General features: G+C 38.6%; 1 protein-coding gene across 1 annotated transcript in view; it reads right to left on the bottom strand.

Annotated features, from left to right (window-relative positions):
* The window catches only part of Adamts3 (ADAM metallopeptidase with thrombospondin type 1 motif 3), a 343,729-nt gene that overhangs the window by 5,280 nt on the left and 313,767 nt on the right, over positions 1-24,682 (bottom strand). The window contains exons 19-22 of the mRNA XM_087185304.1: positions 6,324-6,489; positions 4,538-4,670; positions 1,370-1,577; positions 225-342 (exon numbers count right to left, since the gene is read on the bottom strand). Of these exons, the coding sequence (XP_087041430.1) occupies positions 225-342; positions 1,370-1,577; positions 4,538-4,670; positions 6,324-6,489 (625 nt within the window). The remainder of the gene's footprint in view (positions 1-224; positions 343-1,369; positions 1,578-4,537; positions 4,671-6,323; positions 6,490-24,682) is intronic.

Here is a 24,682-nt window from a genome sequence, read left to right as displayed (position 1 = left end):
AGGAACACAAATTGACCAGAGCTACCTCTGCCTCACACAGATGCATTCCAACATTGCAGGGTCCTGACTACTAATGGCACAGGACAGTGCCCCAAATGGTTTTCTCTGACACATATTTCAGGAGTATTTTCCTTTGATTAACTCTCAATAATATGTTTCAGAGCTTATCCTGGAAGGAAATTCTGCTTCCTGAGGTTGTGCATGGAAGTCAGAGTTGCACCTACCATTGCAGGGTGGTAGCTGACAGGCTCTCATGGACGCAGGCTTTTCTCCATCACAGCGGTCTCCAGCCCTGCAGAGGACCTGCCTCACCTCAGTGCCTTCGCCACATGTCACAGAACACTAGGAAACAAAGGCTGGAGTTACAGTGTTTATCATCCATCGAGAGGACGATGTTAGTCCTGCTGCATTTGGAGAGCCAGTCATGGCACTGAGGTTCCCCCGCTCCTTTATCTTTCTCACAGATGCAGACTTTCCTGACAAGCTACCTTGGTTAATTCAACCTCTTTGGAACAAGTATCACTTTGTTCCCATGAATCCTTTTCCGTCATGAAGGGGCTTCCTGCTCAAAAGCTGGGCCTACAACTTCATGTGCTGACACCTAGGCAGAAGCTGGACCTCTGTCCAGGCCTCTGAGGAGGCAGGGATGTGGTTACCACCCCCATGTGCTGTGGGTGGCCTGCATGGCTTCCTCCTTCCTTCCTAGACCTGTACCCTACCTTTTCCTTTTGTCCTCTGATTTTTAGGCCCTTTCTTCCTACAGGCCCACAACTCCTTATTTTGAGCCTTTAGGAATTACTACACACAAGTGGTTCTACAGGTGACACAACGAGGGGCCAGCCAGTCACTGAACAAGTTGTACCCACACCAGGGCCCCTGGGTGCTGGGGCAGCTAAGGGCGTGGTCAGCCAGAGGGAGACTGTGCCGCCTCAGCATTCGGAGCAGGGAGGCTGGGGGGCACAGCCAGGGTGGGAATCGGGATGGAAGGCAGAGAGAAGCACAGGGAGGGAGAAGGCTAGGGCAGGGACAGTCTGCTCGAAGCAGAAAGAAATGTATTCAAGAGGGTCACAAAGCTGGAATGGAGTCAGAATAAGAAGAGTTAGGGTGAAGCATGGCTCTGATCCGGGTTGGGCTTGGAATGATCTGCAGGAACAGGCCGTCAACAAGGACCTCAGCTGCAAGACATTACTTCTCAGACACCTCCGAGTCACAGAGCACCACCTGTGATTTGCCTACCGGCTAATCTTCGCTGCAAACAGTTTCAAGGACTAATTTCCTAACCCTCCAGTGATGACAAAACTTGCCAGCTTTGTGTTCATACAGAGCTAGCTTGGCACTCATGCACCGCATGTGAACTCTGCACACCCACCTCGTTCCAGGGCCCTGCTTTCCACTGCGCTGGGCAGGGCACCCTGCTGCAGGGCCGGCGGCTCTCGGGACGATCTCCCACACAGTTCTTGCTGTTCACCGAGTGGTTGGTGCCGTCCTGGAGTGGCTGAAGGCAGCGCACGGTGCGGAGTTGGTAGCCGGAAGTGCCGCAGGTTTTGGTGCAGTGCTCCCAGTCTTCTGCCACCCAGCTGTGCGTGTAGGTTGAAAAAGGGCAGTGTTACTGGGAAGTGTGGGGTGTAAGCTCCTGGACTTTAGAGCTCCCCAAGTGACCTGCAACCCAGCGGGCCACCCTGCAGGCAGCTGCAGCATCTAGGCCCCACGCCTCTCACTTCCTCTCCTATTCTTCGTGCCTCCCAGTGACTTTCAAATCTTCCATCCCAAAGGACACTCTACAGAGAGTTTCTGATACGCATCTTGTGTCTGTCCAGGCAGGCCAGCATGAGAGTGGCTTTCAGAAACACCTCCTCACATTCAGCCATACTGCTAATGATGTGCAGCACCAAAAAGTGTATGAAACAGACCATCTATGGCTGCTGAGGCACCAGATTTGGCTGCTGCTGTCTTTTTTTTTTTTGCCCTCATGAAATTTACAGTTTATTTCTGTTTTAATATTCCAACTGGACTGATGGCTCTATTTTTATAGTAGTTGCTATGAAGCGTGTATCTACCCTGTTTGGAAGTCAGTTTTCTGGCCTTTACTGGGCCTAACAGAAAGGTAAAGGCAGCGTGTGCCTCCAGGCCCAGATGGAAACTGCTCCCAGGAAGGGAGGGATAGTTTGAAGTGACATTTTCAGAAAGATTTCCTATGAAACATTATAAAATTCTGTGTCATCAGTGCCCAATCCTTGTCCAAATCAGCTCTGGATACTGTCTTTGGGCAGTTCCCCTTTTATATAGTTACTGAGTCCCACAGGACTGTGATGATTGAATCCATATGGTAACCAGAACTGTCTCTGTCTATGAAATGCACTTCTCATTAATGCTTGTCTTTTCATAATAGTCACCGCTTAGATCTTCAAAACAGACCAAAATGATAGTCCACTGCTGTAACACATTTGACTGGCAATTTGAGAGGCTAGGGCAGTCTTAAACATGAATACCAGAGTAACAAAGAATTAGTGGATATATTTTGGTACTTCATATATATAGAAAGAAAAAACAACTGCAGTGGGAAAATGACATTGCAAAGGATAACAAGACAGTACATCTCAGTTATATACTCACTGACGAACCAGATGGGGTAGAAGGAACATACTGAGAAATAAGCTATACAAAGGAAATCATATTTAATATCCTAAAAGTGACCAAAATAGGGCTGGGGATTTAGCTCAATGGTTTCGTTGCCTGCTGCGCAAGCGCAAGGACCCGAGTTCGATCTCCGGTACCAAAAAAAAAAAATAGTGACCAAAATATTGATAAAGTAATAACTGAACAAAATAAAACTTTTGGATATTGTTGATATGATAGCAACACTGCAAAACTCAACAAATTGAATAAAGCTGAATTACCAAATCTCTCAAAAAGAAAGAACACTGAAAAACATCACAGAAAATTTTCAGTGAAAATCTCCCAGAGATTAAAGATACTGGTTTTATGTTTTAAAAGTTTACAAGTGTCACTTGCAATAACATGGATGAACCTGGGGGACATTTTGTTAAGTAAAATATGCCAGACACAAAGAGACAAATAGTGCATGACCTGACATGTGGAATCTAAGAGCAGTGAACTCATGGAAGTAGAGAGCAGAAAGGTGATCACCAGAGGCTGGATGGGGCAGGGGCAAAAGAGAATGGAGAGATACTGGTTAAATGATATAAAGTTTTGACTACAAGGGCTATTTTTGTACAATATGGTAATTATAGTTAACAATAATGTTACATATATTTTAAAATTGCTAAACTGCAATTGCAGTTTGTAAAATGTTCACATCATATATACACATAGAAGACAAGAATGTAAGGTGAAGGATATTGATTAGCTTGACTGTATCATTCATATTAAAATACCACATTGTCAACTGAAAAATTCTCAAGTCATAGCACCATGTACAAAAAGAGATGACCATGATACTCTTTTCACTGTGAAATTGAAGTTTTCTAGGAACAAAAAGATCCCACACACTTTGAAAGACAAAACAGCTCAGGTAGACAGAACTGAAAATCAGAATTACAACTAATTTTCAACAGCAACCTTAGAGTGTAGCAAACAATGGAAGCACATTGTTAAGATTCTGAGGGAAAATAGTTCAGAACTGTATATGTGTGTATGTGTCTCCAAATGATGAGGAGGAAGAGTAGAAGAAAGATGTCTTTATACCCAAACTCCTACATACTTCTCCTAGGTGTCTAAGAATTAATTCTAATGTAAACATTTACTTCGTATATACTTTTTGTATGAAATTCTTGAAAGATATGAATGAAGAGATGAGCAAACAACTACTACAGGAAACAAGAGTTCCCACACAAGAGAGGGGCAAGAGAAATCTCAGGGAAAAAGCTCAGTAGAAGAAGCTCAAGCTGGAACTGGGACACAGAGGATTCTTCTGTCTCCACAAAGATGAAGGCCAAAGGATACTATTCAGAGGGACAGATACACAAGGAAGAGAGTTTAAGCATGAGTTTGTGAAAAGTAGGAGAAAACAAACATAAAAATCAAGGCCTCCATTTATTCTAGAAGAATGTAAACATAATCAGATCATTCTATGTGACTCACCTGTTCAGAGGTATTTGTTAATATAAGCCCTGAATATTGTTATCAGAATAGTATTATCAATATTGGAATACTAGGAAAAGAATGACTGTGGGCTATGGGTGCTGTTATAAAATGCTTAGTCCTCACATTCCATAGTGAAAATTCAATACATAATACAAGCTATTGACCCCCAAAAGTCAAGGCATAGAAACAAAGGTATTTTACTAAGACAGATGGAAATAATTAATTACCAAACCTCAAACGAAAGGTAACAGTTGAAGGAGCGGGATGGAATCAAGGCAGGGAACCACAGATTTCTGTATAATTCCTATGAAATGATTTGATTACCTAAACCAGGCACATGTAGAGCTCTGAGTAAAAATTAAAGCTGAAAAGAGCTAAAGACTTTGGGGCCCTTAATTGGCCTCAGAATATAACAGTTGAAATAAATCCTTACAATGGGTGTGTACACTCTTGAATATTGCACATTCGTCTAATAGGTTTCGGCTTCTTACTGGCCTCACAGAAGCTACGATGAACCATTTTATTATCACTTTTCCTACGGCATCCATATTTAGTGTACTGGAAACCTGGAAAATGAAACACATTTTTTTGAATTCAGTCATTTATTTGTTGAATAACATTCACTTATACATTCATTTGTTCATTTCATAAATATTTGCATGCATAGTAAGCTAATTACTGTAATAAGTCTTAGAGGTTCTATCACTTTAAGTGAAAAAATGCTTACCTTTCTCGCCTAGATTTAATAAATCTCAAAAATTTATGGCTAGGCAGCTGTGCACTTACTAGTGAACTAGATCCTGGACAGGTACAATCTAGTGTGAGAGAAAGACACGAAAACAACCACTGCAAGAAGCCCAGTGGCCAAGGCTTTCACGGTGCTCTGTGACTGGCATCTGCAGAGAACAACAAAGGAACAAGGACAAAGGTCTGGACGTGCAGGAGGAGCAAGGAAAGCACCCAGGATCAGTACTTCCTGGAGCAGAAAAATCCTGGAGTTCAAGGTATCAAGTGAAGGAAATGAAGCAGGAGTACACCCAAGGGCAGGAGGTAACAAAAACCTTCAGGAGATAAAAGAGGATCAGGTCTGGAGACCTTGAGCATGAGAGAAGGATTTGGACTTTATCCTGAAGGCCACGGGGACTGACTAGAGAAGGTCTTCCAACATTTGCCATTTTCATATTTGTAAAATACAAGTTATAAAAGTTTGAAAATTTTTAATCCTACAAAGAGGCTGTAAGGAAAGCACAAAGAACATTTGTATGCCATCTTGTTACTATGTCATCATATTTACTATATAAAGTAAGTATGAATATAGATGTGAATTATGTAAAAAATTTACTGCATGTCTAAATTTTTTCTGAATTATGAAAGCTACAGATATATTGATCCTTCACTCCTAAGTATTTCATAACAAGTACATAACTACAATATAATTAGAATCAGGAAATTTAACACAATGTAATTGTTATTTAACACAGTATTCAGACCATATTCAACACCTGTCATTATCTTTATAATGTTCTATACAACAATGCTTTTCCGATTAAGGATCACGTGTTACATTTAACTATGTGTCTTTAGCCTCTATCAAATAATTTCTGGGCCAGGGATTTAGCTCAGTGGTGCTGCCTCCCGCTTTGTAAGTGCAAGGTCCCAAGTTCGATCCCCAGTACAAAAAACGACAACAACAACAACAACAAAAAAAACAAAGAAAAGAAATAATTTCTGAGCCTTTTTCTGTCTTTTGTGGCATTTAATATTTTTTGAGGTGTATAAGCCAGCCATTTTGTAAAGTGTCCCACAGTTTGGTTTGTTTAATGGCTCTGAATGACAAGATTTAGGTTATTCACTTTTGGGCAAGAATATTAATTTAATAATGTCATGTGTTCAGAGCAACCCACTGGAAGACTAAAGATTTTAATCAGGAAAATAACATAATTCTACTCATTCATTCATAAAATTTTACCCTAGAAATAAAAGAAGAGAAGAAAAAGTCAGTTAATTGTGTAAGAGGCTATGAAAACATTGTTACAAATGGAATCCTCTCTTTTGCTGATTCCACAAATTTCCATAATAATGTTTTGGGTTTACATTTTGGTTGCTATGTTTGGTGTTTCTCAGACTGTAGCCTCAATTAGACACTGTCTTTGAAAACAGGAACAAGATGGCTATTTCATGGGTTGCATTTTAATATAACAAACATTCTCAACTTGTACCTCCACCACAGGGCTTGGAGCACTGAGACCAGCTCTTCAGTGCCCACTCGAATGTGTCTAGCTCATCCTGGATGACGTTGTTGCTGTTGATGGTGAGCACAGAGTCCTCATGGATGATGTACTTGTATGTCAGGCTGGAGCGGGTGTCATTTTCCTGAGGTATAATCTAGCACACATACGACATTGATGCATAAGTCAATTGAGCATTTTCAATTCTCGGTGAAAATTTGTAAATATGTAAGAATATTGTGCTTACTGACACTGGAAAACTTTAAGTAGTTTCTAAAATACAATGTTTTTGGTTCTACTAACTCATATGTAAGTATATACTGTGTAAGAAAAAATGCAAATATAAAATTTTGAATATAAAAAATGCATACATGAAAGAATGCTTGTATTACAAAAATAACCTAGTAGTCACTGCAGGCTTCCTGAAATTACCATCTCTGTGGTACATTTTAAACTTGTTCTTGAAAATAAAGTGTTTTATTATGATAAGAAAGATAAGGTCTCTCCAGAAAATATACACATTATGGAAAAATATGAAGGAAGCAAAAGCCATGTGTATTGTAAAGAACCAGAGAGCCCCATGGTCAGTGTTAGGGTCTGGGAGACTCCTCAGGATACTGCATGGCAGAGTGTGCAGAGGTTTTGGCCTGGCTTGTTTCACCTCCTGTGGTGTGAACACTTCCCAAGACAGTACATACTCCTAAAAGCTGTTTGTGCCAATGTTGGCGTAGTCTTAACTCTAACAGTGGTCATTACTTCACTGTTTACTCACTAGTGACTATACAGATGGGGCAGCGCCATCCCCACCTTTATGGGGATCTGACTTTCTGATGTAGTTCACACAGCACAAACATTGGCGATCCTTTAAAAGACTAGGGAATGGCCTTCAAGGAGAATTAGAACAACTGCTACCTTCATAAAGAAAGTGTATGAAAATGCTGCAATTTAGCATGATATATCATTTTCACCTGAATTAAGAAAAAGATTAGTTATTATTTGACAAGTGGACAAGTCCATTTTCTACTTGTACTTCTCACTTATATTTTGTGCACCCTGATTATCAATCCTTGTCTTTATTGGTACATACATTACTAAACACCTAACTCCTTTTTGTAATAAGAATTGTGGCTATTTCCAGTTTGTCATTTACCTTTTTCTTTTGTTTAAGGCAATGCAGTTTAAAAAAACAATATCTTAACTGATTTTTTTTTTCAGTAGTGGGGATTGAACCCAGAACATTCTTACTGAGGTACATCGCCAACACATTTTTTATTTTTATAAGACAAGGTCTTGCTCAGTTGCTAAATTGCCCAGATGGGGGTTGAACTGATGATCTCCCTGATGATCAGCCTCCCATAGTGCTGGTATCACAGGTGTGTGCCACTATGCCCAGTTGATTTTTACAGTACTGTTTATAGGGTTGTACCAATTAAACACAGAGATAAATAAATGCAATTCAATGGTATTTTAAACTAAACTTAGGACCAGCTTTCATCTGTGAAGCCAATGATACTAAACTCAGTGGGGTGAAGGATTGGGTATTTCCACTCTATTTACTATTTCCTTCATCTTTATTTTTAAAACAGCATTAGCAGTCAAGTACTAACTCTCACCCCCTAGCCAGAGGTCTAATTCTTTCAGCCTCCATAGCTTAGTCCCACATGGGCTCCAGGGCTCCACGTTTATCAGGGGGAAAAGCAAGGTCATGGTGATGGAGCACTGACCCAGAACTCCTCTTTTCTGGCCACACATCTTCTTCCTATGCCTCCCTTCCACTGGCTGTGGTCCCATTATAACCATGTGGTAGTTGCAGCTCAGGGCTCTGAAGCCACACACTGTGCTGACAGAAAGGAATGCAATGTCATTATCAAGACTGAAATACAGCTTCTGCTCCCGAGTCATTCAAACTTAAAGTAAATAGTACTCTGATTAGTTTATATATTTTCTATAACCTGTGGATCATAGATCGGCATGACAGTGAAGAAACTGATCCACCTATCTCATCTTATTAAAAAGCTTCTGCACTGCAAAAGAAACCAACAACAGAGCTAACAGAAAACCTACAATATGGAAAAAATTTTTTAGCAGCTGTACCTCAGACAAAGGATTACTATCTGGAATATATAAAGAACTGAAAAAAATTATACCCCCCAAATTCAAAGACCCAATTCAAAAATGGGCATCTGAAATGAACAGACATTTCTCAAAGAAGTAAAAGCAGCAAATAAATATATGAAAAAATGTGCAATATCACTAGTCATTTGAGAGATGCAGATGAAAACAACACTGAGATTCCACCTCACCCTAGAAAGAATGGTTGCTGTCAAGAAATCAACCAATAACAAATGCTGGCAGGGGTGTGGGGAGAAAGGAACTCTTTTCCATTGCTGGTGGGAGTATAGACTGGTGCAACCACTGTGGAAATCAGTATGGAGATATCTCAAAGGACTAGGACCTGAGGTCCCAGTAGAACCAGCTATTCCCCTGCTGGGTATCTTCCCAATAGAATTAAAAGAATCATACCACAGTGATATATGTGCACTCATTTTCATAGCAGCACAGTTGGTAATAGCTAAAGCTTGGAAGCAGCCCAAGTGCCCATCAATTGGAAACTGGATAGAGAAGATGTGGGATTTTTTATAAAATGAGTTTTTATAAAACTCAACCATAAATAATGAAAAACTAGAGTCATTTATAGCTAAATGGATGCATATAGAGGCCATACTCAAGTGAAATAAATAGGACACACATGCATAAATACAGAATAGTTTCACTAGTGTGAGAAAATGATAGTGTAAACAAGGGTTAAAATTATTAAAATGAATAATTGATAATGTGAAATAGGAAAAAAGGTCCAAAGATGAAGGGGAGAAGGGAGGGGAAGGGGAAAGGAAAGGAGGGAATGGAAAAATTATGAGAAAAGAAAAAAAGGGAAATGATGTCTATGTAAATAGGGAAGGGTGGAGGGGAAGAAGGGCGCACAAGTAATGGGGAAAAAATAAGAACCAAGATACATCATGTACAGGTACAAACACCCAATAGTAAATGAAAACAAATTGTATGCCTAAAATGTACCAATAAAAGAACTTAGAAAAAAAATATCTATGTACCAAACACTAGTGCACCCAACTACATAAAACAAATACTAACAGGCATGAAAAGTCATATATGCACAAATACAATTGTAGTAGGGGACCTCAATACCCCACTGTCACAAATAGATAGATCAACTAGACAAAAAATCAGTAATGAAATACTAGAACTCAATCGAACTCTTGAACAAATGAACTTAACAGGTATTTACAGAGTGTTCCACCCCACAAAATCAGAATACACATTCTTTTCAGCTGTACATGGGTCATTCTCCAAAATAGACCACATAGTCACTCATAGAACATGTTTAAGTAAATTCAGAGGAATTGATGTTATCCCCTGTATATTATCAGACCATAGTGCCATGAAATTGGAGATCCAGAGGAAAAGAAACCACAAAAATTTCATAAACACATAGAAATTGAACTCACTTCTGAATAACCAATGAGTCACAGAGGAAATGAAAGAAGAAATCACAGAGTTCCTTCAATTAAATGACAATGACAATACAACATATTGGAATCTATGGGACACAATGAAGGCAGTCTTACGAGGGAAATTCATAGCAGTGAATACTCATATTAGGAAAACAGAGTGAGCCCAATTAAACAACCTGATGCTGAACCTCAAGCTTCTAGAAAAAGAAGAGCAGGACAAACCCAAAGCTCAAACAAGGGAGGAAATTATAAAGATCAGATCAGAAATCAATTCAATGGAGACTAAGAGAACGATACAAAAAAATTAATAAAGCCAAGAGTTGGTTCTTCGAAAGGATAAACAAAATTGACAAACCCTTAGCCAACCTTATCAGAAAAAAGGAAAGAAAAGACCCAAATCCTTGCATCTAGGAATGAAAAGGGTGAAATTACAACAGACTCAGCAGAAATCCAGAGGGTCATCAATACCTACTTCAAGAACCTAGATGCTAATAAGATGGAAAACACAGAAGAAATGGACAGATTCCTAGATACATATGAATTACCAAAGTTGAACGAAGAAGTCCTAAAAATTCTGAACAACCCAATATCAATCAAGGAAATTGAAAACCTAATTAAAAACTTACCAACTAAGAAAAGCCTGGGTTCTGATGGCTTCACTGCTGAATTCTACAAGACATTTAGAGAGCAGCTGCTGCCACTACTGTTTAAACTCTTCAATGAAATTGAAAGGGAAGCAATATTTCCAAATTCATTCCTGGGACCAAGCATCTCCTTGATCCCCAAAGCAGAGAAAGAATCAACCGAAAAAGAGAACTATAGGCCAATCTCACTAACTAATGAACATAGATGCAAAAATCCTTAATAGGATACTGGCAAATAGAATGCAGAAGGTCATCAAGATCATACACTGGATCAAGTGGGATTCATCCCAGGGATGCAGGGATGGTTCAACATATGCAAATAAATCAACGTAATATGCTATATCAATAGAGTGAAGGACAAAAACCATATGATTATCTTCATAGAAGCAGAAAAGGCATTTGACAAAATCCAACACGCATTTGTGATAAACATCCTACAAAAAATTGGAATAGATGATCTCTACCTCAAACTGATGACAGCCATCTATGGAAAACCAACAGCCAATATCATACTAAATGGTCAAAAACTGAAATCCTTCACACTAAAATGAGGAACAAGACAAGGATGTCCACTCTCACCACTCCTGTCCCATATAGTTTTGGAAACATTAGCCATGGCAATTAGACAAGAGAAAGAAATAAAAAGAATAAAGATAGGAAATGAAGAAGTCAAATTGTCATTATTTGCAGATGACATGATACTCTACATAGAAGACCCCAAAAATCCACCAAAAGTCTTCTAGACTTAATAACCAAATTCAGTAATGTAGCTGGAGACAAGGTCAACACACAAAACACAACAGCTTTCCTTTACACGAACAACAGACTCACTGAGAGAGAAATAGGGCAAACAATTCCTTTCACAATAGCATCCAAAAAACTGAAATACATAGGAATCAACCTAACAAAAGAAATCAAAGACCTCTTCTCTGAAAACTATACCATTCTGAAAAGAGAGATAGAGGATGATATCAGAAAATGGACAGACATCAACTGCTCCTGGATAGGAAGAATCAATATAGTGAAAATGGCCATACTTCCAAAACTGCTATAGAGATTCAAGGCAATTCCAATTGAGATCCCAGCAGCATACTTCATGGACCTTGAGAAAAAATTCCAAAAATTCATTTGGAACAAGAAGAGACCCAGAATAGCAAAAGTAATTCTAAGTAACAGAGACATGGCAGGGGGTATCACAATCCCCAACCTGCAACTATACTGCAAAGCTACTGTGATAAAAACAGCATGGTACTGGCAAAGAAACAGACCTGAGGACCAGTAGAATAGATTAGAAGATGTAGAAACAACTCCAGACACACTCAGCCATCTCATCTTTGATAAAGGAGTCAAACACCCTCACTGCAGGAAAGAGAGCCTCTTTCATAAATGGTGCTGGCAAAATTAGATTTCAACATGCCAAAGATGGAAACTTGACTTACGTCTCTCGCCATGCACTACACTAAAATCAAAATGGATTAAAGATCTAAATATTAAAATAGAAATGCTGAACCGGCTGGAAGAGAGGTTAGGTAGAACTCTTGAAGACATCGGTTTAGGAAAAGATTTTATGAACAAAACCTCAGTTGCCCATGAACTAGCACAAACAATCAACAAGTGGGATCTCTTATTAAAAAGCTTCTGCACAGCAAGGGAAACCACCAGCAGTGTGAAGAGACAACTCACAATGTGGGAAAAAATCACCTGGTGTTCCTCAGACAAAGGCATACTATCTCAAATCTATAAAGAATTTAAAAAGATCAGTCCTCTCAAATTTAAAGACCCAATCTGAAAATGGGCATCTGAAATGAACAGACATTTCTCAGACAAAGAAGTAGAAATAGCAAAGAAATATATGAAAAAATGTGCAACATCACTGGTTATTCGAGAGATACAAATGAAAACAATGCTGAGATTCCACCTCACTCCAGAAAGAATGGCTGCTATCATGAAATCAACCAATAACAAATGCTGGCAGGCCTGTGGGGAAAGAGGAACCCTGTTCCACTGCTGGTTTAAGTGTAGACTGGTGCAACCACTGTGGAAATCAGTATGGGGATACCTCAAAGAACTAGGACTGGAAGTCCCATTTAACCCAGCTATTCCTCTGCTGGGGATCTTCCCCAAAGAATTAAAAGAATCATACCACAGTGATATATGTACACCCATGTTCATAGCAGCACAGTTTGTAATAGCTAAAACTTGGAAACAACCCAAATGCCCATCAACTGGAGACTGGATCAAGAAAATGTGGGGTTTTTTTTTATAAAATGGAGTACTACTCAGCCATAAAAAATGAGAAATTAGAGACATTTATAGCTAAATGGATCCACATTGAGGTGATACTCTTAAGTGAAATAAATAGGACACACATGAATAAATATTGAATACTTTCTCTGGTGTGAAAAACTGAAAGTGTAAATAAGGACTAAATGTATAATAGGTAATGTGAAATAGGAAGAAAAGGGGCAAAGGGGAAGGAAGTGGGAGGGCTAGTGGAAAGCATAGAAGGGAATGGGATTAATATGAGAGAATGGAAAAATAGGAACAAAATCTTTGTAAATAGGGAGGACTGGAGGGGTTGAAGGGAGGGCTGGGCAAGGGTAAAAAATAAGAACCAAGAGAGACTATGTAAAGGTGCAAATTTCCAATGATGAATGTCATTCTATTGTATACTTAAAATGTACCAATGATTAGAATGAATAATCGATATTATGTAAAATAGGAAGAAAAGGTCCAAAGGGGTAGGGGTAGTAGCATGGGTAGAGGAAAGGAAAAAAGGGAAAGGAAAAATCATGAGAAATGGAAAAAATGCAAACAAAGTCTTTGTAAATACAGAAGGGTGGAGGGGTGAAGGGAGTGCAGGGATTGGGGGAAAAAATAAGAACCAAGATACATCATGTGAAGTTACAAGTTCCCAATGAAAAATGTAAATGTGTTGTATACCTAAAATGTACCAGTAAAAGAATTTAAAAAAAAACAAGATCCTTTGCACAACTTTTCTATCTTCCTTCTCTTATCACTGAGTTTAAGGTTTCGAGGTTTTCCTTTTGTATCCGCCATTCCTAAACTCTAAATCTTTAACAGTATAACCATAAATCCTTGTTAATATTTTGATAGTTAACTCTGTAAAATTACTGTTAAATTTTTTTTCTACCATTAGCAGAGATGTAGCTGTTACCCTTAGTACATATTAGCTGTAAGTCAATACCTGGGTTGCCTTAATGTTTACATTGTAATTGATGGTTTATTCTCTAGAAAGAAGGGTGGTACATAACTGGTTCTTATAGTATGTTAATATCTAATTTACCTCAGGCATTACTACTGTAGCTAATTCACTTGACATTAACAGGGTCACATAACTGTCACTATTTCATTATAATGCAATATTCATATGACCTTTGTGACATTAACAGTATCAAAGTACATTTCCTGAGAACATGGTTGCTGGGCTGACTCCACTGCATTGTACAAGACCAGCAAAATAACCAAGGTGGTTGAATCTTGGGGCTGTGGCAAAGAATTATAGTTAGCCACACCCAAAGTACATCACTGAAAAGCAATTAAGGATATCTCTATACTAGCAACAAGTCTTTAGACTATAAGCATCCAGAAACCTCAGCACACAACAAATGAACAAACAAAAACCACAGAAATATGGAAAGAAAAGGCAACAAAATGCTTCTCCAAATCCTCAGCTCCCCAAAAGCCAATCCAGTGGGCACAAAGGGTTAGAGTAGTGTAAGGTACACACCTGAATTAGTCAAAACCATAGTGGAGGAGATTAGAAAACAGCTCACAAAGATACTCAGCAGGATTAGAGAAGATACTACTAAATGTATAATGGAAGTAATAATCAAAAAGATGCAAAAGCTCTCAGAAGACACTAATAGAAAGCTAGATAAGCTAAAAAAAAAGATACAAAAGATGAATGACCAGTTCACCAAAGAATTACAGTGCATGAAAAGGTTTCAATCAGAAATCCAGGAGATTAAAAATTGTATTGAAAACATGGGCAGCAGGACAGACCAATGTGAGGACAAAATTTCAAAACTAGAAGACAATGATGCCTTCAAAGACCAACTACTCAAAGACACCTTAAAAAAAAGAGAGAAAGAGAAAATGAAAAATTGACCCAACACCTTCTGGATGATCCAAAGACTAATCTAAAAATAATTGGAATAAGTGAAAAATCAGAAGATAACACAAATGGCATAATAAACTTGTTCACAGAAATAATGGCAGAAAACTTCTCCAATATAGGGAAAGAAATAAGCATACAAATAAGTAAGGCATACAGAACCCCAAACAGCCATGACCAAAAGACAACCTCTCTGTGCCACATTAGACTAACAATTCCAGAAGTCCATGGCAGGGACCACATTTTAAAAGCTGTTAGAGAAAAGCAACAAATCACATACAAAGGTAAATCCATTAGAATCACAGCAGTCTTCTTTGTACAAACTTTAAAGGGCAAGAGAGCTTGGAGTGAAGTGTTTCAAGCCCTAAAAGATAACAATTGCCCACCAAGATTTATATATCCTGCAAACTTTCCTTTAAAATTAGTAGAGAAATAAGGTATTTCCATGCCAAGAAGCACCTCAACAAATTCATGATCACCAAACCAGCATTACAAAAAATTTTCAAGGATATCCTAGAAAGAGACAATAAAGCCAAGAATGTCATCAAGTCAAAAAGAATCAATACACCTGGCAGGGCAAGTAATGAAGCAAAAGGGGAAAAGATAAGGAAAGCAGCAGCAGGAAAATAATGCAATGACAGGAATAAGTCACTTCTCATGAATAACTCTCAGGGAGAATGGCCTCAATTTCTCAATCAAACTATGCAGATTGGCAGGATGAATCAAGAAAGAAAACTCAACAATATGCAGCATACAAGAAACACATTTAATTACAAAGAAACTCACAGATTAAAAATCAAAAGGATGGAAAACAATATTCCATGCAATGGGACCCCAGAACAAAGCAGGAGTTGCTATCCTAATTTCAGACAAAGTGGATTTCATGTTAAGACTGATCAGAAGAGACAAAGAAGGCCACTACATATTAGTTAAGGGAACACTTCAACAGAAAGAGATAACAGTTATAAACGTATGTGCCAAATATCAGCACATACAAATATCAGCACATAACTTCATAAAACAAACACTAATGGATACGAAAAATCAGATAAACACCAATACTATTGTAATGAGGGACTTCAATACTCCACTGTCACAAATGGACAAATCAATTAGACAAAAAAATCAACAAAGAAGTATCAGAGTTGAATAAATCTTCAAACAAATGGACTTAACCACTTAAAAGTTTATCTCGCGTGTACTCAGGCAGTGTGTTTGTCTACATACAATCCCAAGTGTCACTTGGGCAGTGTCATTTCAACCAGGCAATTCTTGTATTGAATATATTTGATAAAATTGTCTTTTTTGTATTTCCTGTTATCTTATAAAAATTAACAAAAAATTTCTAGAGAAAAGGCATTTGACAAAATCCAACATCCATTCATGATAAAAAAAAAAACCGTGAACAAAATAGGAATAGAAAGTCTTTATCTCAACCTGATAAAAGCCACCTATGACAAATCAGCTGCCAACATCACACTAAATGGAGAGAAGCTGAAAGCTTTCTCTCTAAAATAAGGACAAAACAAGGATCACTATCACCACTTCTGTTTAATAAAGTTCTTGAAACATTAGCTATAGCAATAAGACAAGAGAAGGAATTAAAAGGGATATGGATAGGGAAGGAAGAAGTTAAATTGTCATTATTTGCTGATGACATGATCCTCTATATAGAAGACTCTAAAAACTCTACCAAAAGATTTCCTAGGACGAATATCCAATTTCAGCAGTGCAGCAAGATATAAAGTCAATCCTCAAAAATCAATAGCATTCCAATAAAAATAATACACCAATAAGCTGAGAGGGAAATTAGGGAAACCATACCTTTTATATTAGCATCAAGAAAAATGAAATATGTAGGGATTAACCTAACTGAGAAAGTGAAAGACCTCTACCATGAAAACTACAGAACTCTGAAAAAGGAGATTGAAGAGGATATCAGAAAATTGAAAGATATCCCCTGTTCCTGGATAGACAGAACCAATATAGTAAAAAATGGCTATACTTCTAAAACTGTTGCACAGATTTAACACAATCGCAAAGTACCAATAACATTCCTTACAGCACTGGAGAAAGCAGTCCTAAAATTCATATGGAACCAGAAGAGACTTAGAATAGCTAAAGCAATTCTGGGCAACAAGGGCAAGGCAGAGGCCATCACAATCTTGGACTTCAAGTTTACTACAGAGCTACAGTGATAAAAACAACAGTGCTATTGACAAAAAAAAAAAAAAAAGACTTGTTGATTAATGGAACAGAATAGAAAGTACAGAAGACATAGAAACAACTCCAGGCATACTCAGCTATGTTATTTTTGACAAAGGTGCCAAATCCTTTCACTGGAAGAAAGCCTCTTTAACCAATGGTGCTGGGAAAACTGGCTATGCACATGCCAAAAGTCAAATCTAGACCTGTATCTCTCACCAGGCACTAAAGTAAAATCAAAATGGATTAAAGATCAAAATGTTAGAATAGAAACATTCGATCTACTGGAAGACAAAATAGGTAAAACTCTGGAAGACATAGGTATACACTAAAAAAAGACTTGCTAAACAAAACCCAGGTTGCACAAGAAATAACACCAAGAATCAACAAATAGGATCACATCAAATTAAAAAGCTTCTGCACAGTAAAGGAAACCACCAACAGAGTGAAGAGACAACCTACAGAATGGGAAAAAATTTTCTCAGCTATTCCTCAGACAAAGGACTGATATCTAGAATATATAAAGAACTCAAAAAAAATCAGACCTCCCCAAATTTAAAGACTTAATCCAAAATGGGCATCAGATGAATCGACACTGCCCAGATGAAGAAGTACAAATAGCCAATAAATACATGAAAAAATGTTCAACATCACTGGCTATTTGAGAAATGCAAATTAAAACAATGCCAAGATTCCATCTTATTCCAGAAAGAATGGCTACTATCATGAAATCAACCAATAACAAATACTGGTGAGGCTGTGGGGAGAAAGGAACACTTCTCCATTGTTGGCAGTAGTGTAAATTGATCAGTATGGAAATCAGTATGGAGATTACTTAAAAAAAAACAAAGAAATTCCATTTGACCCAGGTTTTCCCCTTCTAGGGATCTTCCCAAGATAGTTAAAAACATCATATCACAGTGATATATGCATACCTATGTTTACAGTAGCACAATTTGTAATAGCTAAATCTTAGAAATAGCCTATATATACATCAACAGATGAATGGTTAAAAAAGGTGGTATTTTTACACGATGGAGTACTACCCTGCCATAAAAAGGATAAAGGAGTTATTTGTAGAAAAATGGATGCATCTTGAGACCATAATTTTAAGTGAAGTAACTGACACACAAGTTTAAAAACTGAATGATTTCTCTTATATGAAAAACTCAGTATACATATAAAGTATGAAAAAAAAACAGATAATAGGAAAAAAAGAAAAAAAGTATTGTAATCCAGTGTGGACAATGTATCTAAAAGTGTGCCTTGACTTAGTACAATTATCATATGTTTTTTGGCCTATTACTCTGTTTTTCAACCTGTATATATGATAATTAACTTTATAAGGTCTTATAAGATAAAAAAATCTGGTGCTGGAAAAATAAAACAGGGATGGGGGGAGGGAGGGAAAGAAGGGAATTGAGATGTGCTACCTATGCGTGCCAATCGCCTCCTGTGAATGTAATCATTACATACTGCACACATATACTAATAAAAGTGAAAAAAAATTATACAGAATTAGCTCAAATTGGTTCACACACCTAAAATGCAAAACTATAAGATTATTCCAAAAAAGCAGGACAAATGTTTTGATGTTAGATTAGGCAAAAAATTCTTTCAAAACATCAAAATCTCAATCCTCAAAAGAAAAAATTCATAAATTGGACTTTAGTAAGCTAACAGAAGAAAAAAGAAGCTGTAGACTAAAAGAAAATATTTGTAAATCATACATTTCAGAGAGGACTTAGTGATTATAAATCACTAAAACTCAATAAAATCCTAAAACTCAATAAAAGAAAAACAAACTACAACTTTAGCAATAGGCAAAAGATGTGAAGGGACATTTCAAAATGGAAGTTATTTTCCAAGAAAAAAGGCAAACTTGAGTGGAAAATTTTGGTTTTAGATTAGTATAATTTTTAGCAGGGATCCAATCAATATTTGTACACAGAACCCAACAACACATTTCAAATAAAGTAGGTGTTTTCTGATTTCTCCTGTGAAAGAATGATGGAAGTAGCTTCCTGTGTGAAGAGCTGTAAAACCAGGTGGAATCTGTGAAGGACTCTGGGGCAGTGGAGAGCCTGTGAGGGGAGGAACAGGCGGACAGTGCCAACATCGGATCTGCACAAGCTTTGGGAAAGCTGGGTACTCAGGATACAGCACTGAGCTCAGGAATCTGCAGGGCCCAAGGAGCCTGGCCCAGCAGCAACAAGGCCTCAGCTGAGGGCCTTTGCACATGAGCCAGTCCTGCCTAGGGGCAGCAGCTGGGCTGGGAGTAGGGAGGAGGGTGGGACAGCTCTCTTCTCTGAGTAAAGAGGCCCAGAAAAATGTGAGGAGAGGCTCTGCCATAAGAATAGGAACAAAATTGAAAGAGTCCTCATGAAGAAAACCAGGCTCAAAGGATCAAGAGGATCTGACAAACCTAACTGCCTGCATAACAAAACCAAACACCTTACAGTTATCACAGTTATCATCTGAAATGTCTCGTGTAAGGTTTTAAAAACTGTAAGACATAGGACAATGTGCCTCATACTCAAAAAGGAAAACACAGACAATAGAGACAGCATGGATAAGCTAGACACAATGAGCAATCATATGTAAATTTCAGCAGAGAAATGGAAATTACTGAACAGAGAGAGTACTAGAAAAGTACATCATTTGACACCAAAAATGAACAGGACAGACTCAAGGACAGACTGGAGATCACAAATCACAGTAAGTGAATTCAAAAATAGCTTAAGAGAAATTATCCAATTTGAGAATACATTTTTTAAAAGATTATAAAGGAATGAACAGAGCCTGAGAGCTATGGAATAGCTTCACTTGCCTTACCTGACAGGTAAAAGAGTTTCATAGGGGAAATGAGAAAAAGTGGGCAGCAGCTACCTTAAGTACAGTGAGAAATGGCCCAGATTTGGTGAAATAATATAGAGTTAAGATTCTCAGCAAATCCTGCCAGGCATGGTGACACAGGCCTGAAATCCCAGCACTTGGGAGGCTGAGGCAGGAAGATTGTACCTGAAGTTTGAGGCCAACCTGGGCTCTATAGGGAACTTAAGGCCAGCCTGAAGTATATAAAACAAAAAACATTAGAAAGATTCTCAGTAAACTCCAAGCATGACAGCTAAAGAGCACCACAGCTATCTCCTAGGCATACCACTAAACAAAATGAAATGATAAAAAGAAATTATTTAAAAAGCTGCTGGAGGCCCTGCTCTGTCCGGCTTGCCCCACTCACTCCCATCCAGGAGACCGTGAGGACACCCCCCCCCCCCAGGCCCATCAGCCGCAGGCTTAGCTGTGCAGGCACCTGTAACAACAACCCCCACCACCATCCTCCCCGCCCCGCCTCTGGCCTCTTGGATGTGCAGCTACCTAGTTCCACACTAAAGAGGCACAGGGGGACATAAAGGCCATTGTCCTGAGTTGCAGAAGTGAACAACAGAGAGAGGGCCTCTCTCAGGCTCCCTGATGAAAACTGAAGCCCACTGGAAAACTGAAGAGAATCTCTGCAAGAAAGGCACACCAGACCACCATACTTGGTAAGTTGGAGGGATCTTCACCTCCCATTTGAACCTGGACTGTTTTCAGGGGAGGGACAGCTGGAACCTGTAGTGGAACCTTGCCGAGTTCAGCCCTGAAGGAGGACAGGGAGCTCAGTTTGGGACTTGCAGTCAGAGGTCTGTTTGGGTCTCACGGGTCTGTGGCTGGCTTACAGAGACTCATTGACTTTTAACTGACAGTACCAAAATCAAAAATGAGAAGACACTTAAGCAAGTCACAAACTAGACATCCACTCCACAAAAGACAATTTCTGGGGAAAACGAGGTGGAAAACTCTGATAACCAACCACCAGGACACCCTGAACTGATAGCACAGGAAGTAACAAAACAGATGAATGAGGCTCTAGAAAAATTCAAAGCAGAAATAATCTCCCAGATAACTACAGAGATGGTGAGCAAAATGAAACACATGATTAGAGACTCTAGAACAGAAACAGATTAAAAAAATGGATGAGCTTAGAAACATGCTGGAAGCCATGAATGCCCAGCATAAGAAAGAAATAGAAACAATGGTCACCTAACGTAAGAAAGAAATGGAATCCATGAAACAGATTCAAACAGATATTCAGGAGATTACAAAATCCACTGAAAGCATGCATAGCAGATTAAGGGATTCTGCAGATAGAATATCAGACATAGAAGACAGGATCGCGGTTAAGGACCATGAAAACAGATTTCTTAAAAATAGTAAGGGACCAAGAGAAATTAATCCAGCAGCTGCTGGATGACGCAAGGAAGAAAACATAAGACTGATAGGAGTCCATGAAAAAACAGGAGAAAATACAATTGACATAAAAAACTGTTCACAGAAAAAATAGAAGAAAACTTCCCAGACAGAATTGGACATACAGATAAGTGAGGCACATAGAACTCCAACTAGCCATGATCCAAAAAAATCTACACCTAGATACATAATAATCAAGATCCCAGAAACTCAACAGAAGAACAAAATTCTATGGGCAGTTAGAGAAAAGAAACAAATTACCTATAAAGGAAAGCCCATCAGAACCACGGCAGACTTTTCAACACAAACCCTTAAGTCAAGGAGAGCCTGCAGTCAAGTATTTCAAGCCCTAAAAGAAAATAACTTCCAACCCAGACTGTTGTATCCTGCAGAATTGTCTTTCAAAAGCGATGGGGAACTAGATACTCTCACAGCAAAGAACACCTGAGAAATTGCATAAATACCAAACCAGCACTCCAAACAATCCTAAGCAATATCCTAGAAAAAGACAATGAAGATCACAACTTCATGAGGCCCAAAAGAGGGAAGCCAGAAAGCAAGGTAAGAAACTAAAGGGAAAGGGCGGGGGACAAGAAATGAAAGAGCCACCAATAGTAAAACATCATGACAAGGATGAGTCAATATCTATCAATTATAACTATCGATGTTAATGGTCTCAATTTGCCAATCAAAAGAAATAGACTGACAGAATAGATTAAGAAGCAAAATCCAACAATATGCTGTATACAAGAAACACACCTAACTCAAAAAGAAATACACAGACTGAAAATAAAAGGATGGAAAACAGTTCTCCATGCCACAGGAACCCAGAAAAAGCAGGGGTAGCAATTTTATTTGCAGACAAAGTAGATTTCAAAGCAAAACTAATTAAGAGAGACAAAGATGGTTACTACATCCTTGTGAAGGGAACAGTCCAAGAGGAAGAGATGACAATTATAAATATATATGCACCAAATACAAATGTCACCAACTACACAAAACAAATATTAATGGACATGAAAACCAAATAAGCTCTAATACAACTGTAGTGGGGGAATCTCAATACTCCATTATCACAATTAGACAGATCATCTAGACAAAAAATTAACAACGAAATTCTAGAACTGAACCAAGCTACTGAATAAATGAACTTAATAGATGTTCACAGAGGGTTCCACCCGACAAAATCAGAATAGACATGCTTTTTGGCTGCACATGGATCATTCTTCAAAATAGACCACATCATAGCTCATAGGACATGTCTAAGTAAAGGTCAAAGAATTAAAGTTAGCCCCTGTATATTATCAGACCAGAGTGCAATAAAATTGGAGATCAATGACATAAGAAACTGCAAAACTCCCACAAACACATGGAATTTAAATAAGACCCTCCTAAACAACCAATGGGTGACAGAGGAAATTAAAGAAGAAATTAGACAGTTTCTACAAGTAAATGATAATGCCAGTACAACGTACAGGAATCTATGGGACAATATGAAAGCAGTACTATGCAGGAAATTCATAGCAGTCAATGCCCATATAAGGAAAACAAAGAGAACTCAAATAAATAACCTAATGCAGAACCTCAAGCTCCTAGAAAAAGAAGAGCATAACAAACTCAAAGCTCATACAAGAGAGGAAATTATGAAGATCAGAGCAGAAATCAATGCAATGGAGACTAAGAGAACGATTAAAAAATTAATTAATCAAAGAGCTGGTTTTTCAAAAGAATAAATGAAATCGATAAACCTTTAGCCAACCTTATCAAAAAAAGGAAAGAAAAGGCTCCAATCCATGCAATCAAGAATGAAACAGATGAAGTCACAACAGATCCAGCAAAAATCCAAAGCATCATCAATACCTACTTTGAGAAACTGTACTCTAATAAAACAGAAAACACAGAAGAAATGGACAGATTCCTAGATATATATGAATTACCAAAGTTAAATTAAGAAGATATACAAATTCTAAACACCCAATTACAATGAGTGAAATTGAAAATGTAATAAAAAATTTATCAACAAAAAAAAGCCCTGGTCCTGATGGCTTCACTGCTGAATTCTACAAGACACTTAAAGAACTATCACCATTAGTCTTTAAACTCATCAAGGAAATTGAAAGGGAAGAAAAGCTTCCAAATTCATTCCTGGAAGCACGTATTACTTCGATTCCAAAACCAGGGAAAGACACAACCAAAAAACAGAACTACAGGCCAATCTACCTAATGAATATTGATACAAAAATCCTCAACAAGATACTGCCAAACAGAATACAAAGGGTCATCAAGAAGATCATACACCCTGACCAAATCAGATTTATCCCAGGGATGCAAGGATGGTTAAACATTTGTAAATCAATAAATGCAATACACTATATTAACAGAGTGAAGGACAAAAAGCATATGATCATCTCAGTAGATGCAGAAAAGGCATTCGACAAAATACAACACCCATTCATGATAAAAAACCCTATACAAAATTGGAACAGAAGGTCTTTATCTCAACCTGATTAAGGCTATCTATGAAAAACCAACAGCCAACATCATACTAAATGGTCAAAAACTGAAAACTTTTATGCCAAAATCAGGAACAAGACAAGTATGCCCACTCCCACCACTCCTGTTTAATATTGTTCTTGAATTATTAGTAACAGAAATTAGAAAAGAGAAAGAAATAAAAGGAATAAAGATAAGAAAGGAAGAAGTTAAACTGTCATTATTTGCTGATGATATGATACTTTACATAGAAGACCCAAAATACTCTGCCAAAAGACTTCTAGACTTAATTGACAGATTCAGAGAGTAGCTGGATATAAGGTCAACACTCAAAAAACAATAGCCTTCTTATACACAAATAGCAGACTCACTGACAAAGAAATTTGGGAAACAATTCCTTTTACAATAGCATCCCAAAAAAAGAGAAATATCTAGGAGTCAATCTAACAAAGGAAGCAAAAGACCTCTACACTGAAAACTATAGCACTTTGAAAAAGGAGATGGAGGAGGATGTAAGAAAATGGAAAGACGAGAGAAGCTCAGCAGGTCCCAGCACCTGGAAGGAAGCTCCCTGCCTCTATCCCAGGCTCCTAGGGTGGAGAAGATGAGCCGCTCCCTGCACCCGGAAGGAAGCTCCCCTCCTCCATCCCAGGTTCCGAGGGCAGAGAAGCTCAGCCGGTCCCAGCACCTGGAAGGAAGCTCCCCGCCTCCATCCCAGGCTCTGAGGGCAGAGAAGCTCAGCCGGTCCCAGCACCTAGAAGGAAGTTCCCCACCTCCATCCCAGGATCCTAGGGCAGAGGAGCTCAGCCGGTCCCAGCACCTAGAAGGAAGTTCCCCGCCTCCATCCCAGGATCCTAGGGCAGAAAAGTTCAGCCGGTCCCAGCACCTGGAAGGAAGCTCCCCGCCTCCATCCCAGGCTCTGAGGGCAGAGAAGCTCAGCCGGTCCCAGCACCTGGAAGGAAGCTCCCCGCCTCCATCCCAGGCTCTGAGGGCAGAGAATCTCAGCCGGTCCCAGCACCTGAAAGGAAGCTCCCCGCCTCCATCCCAGGC

Source organism: Heterocephalus glaber, unplaced genomic scaffold (assembly GCF_053883595.1).
Source record: "Heterocephalus glaber isolate CG9 unplaced genomic scaffold, H.glaber_assembly_v1.0 deba00000281, whole genome shotgun sequence".
Taxonomy (NCBI): domain Eukaryota; kingdom Metazoa; phylum Chordata; class Mammalia; order Rodentia; family Bathyergidae; genus Heterocephalus; species Heterocephalus glaber.
Note: the sequence above shows the minus strand (reverse complement) of the source record. Positions and strands in the feature narration are given on the sequence as shown.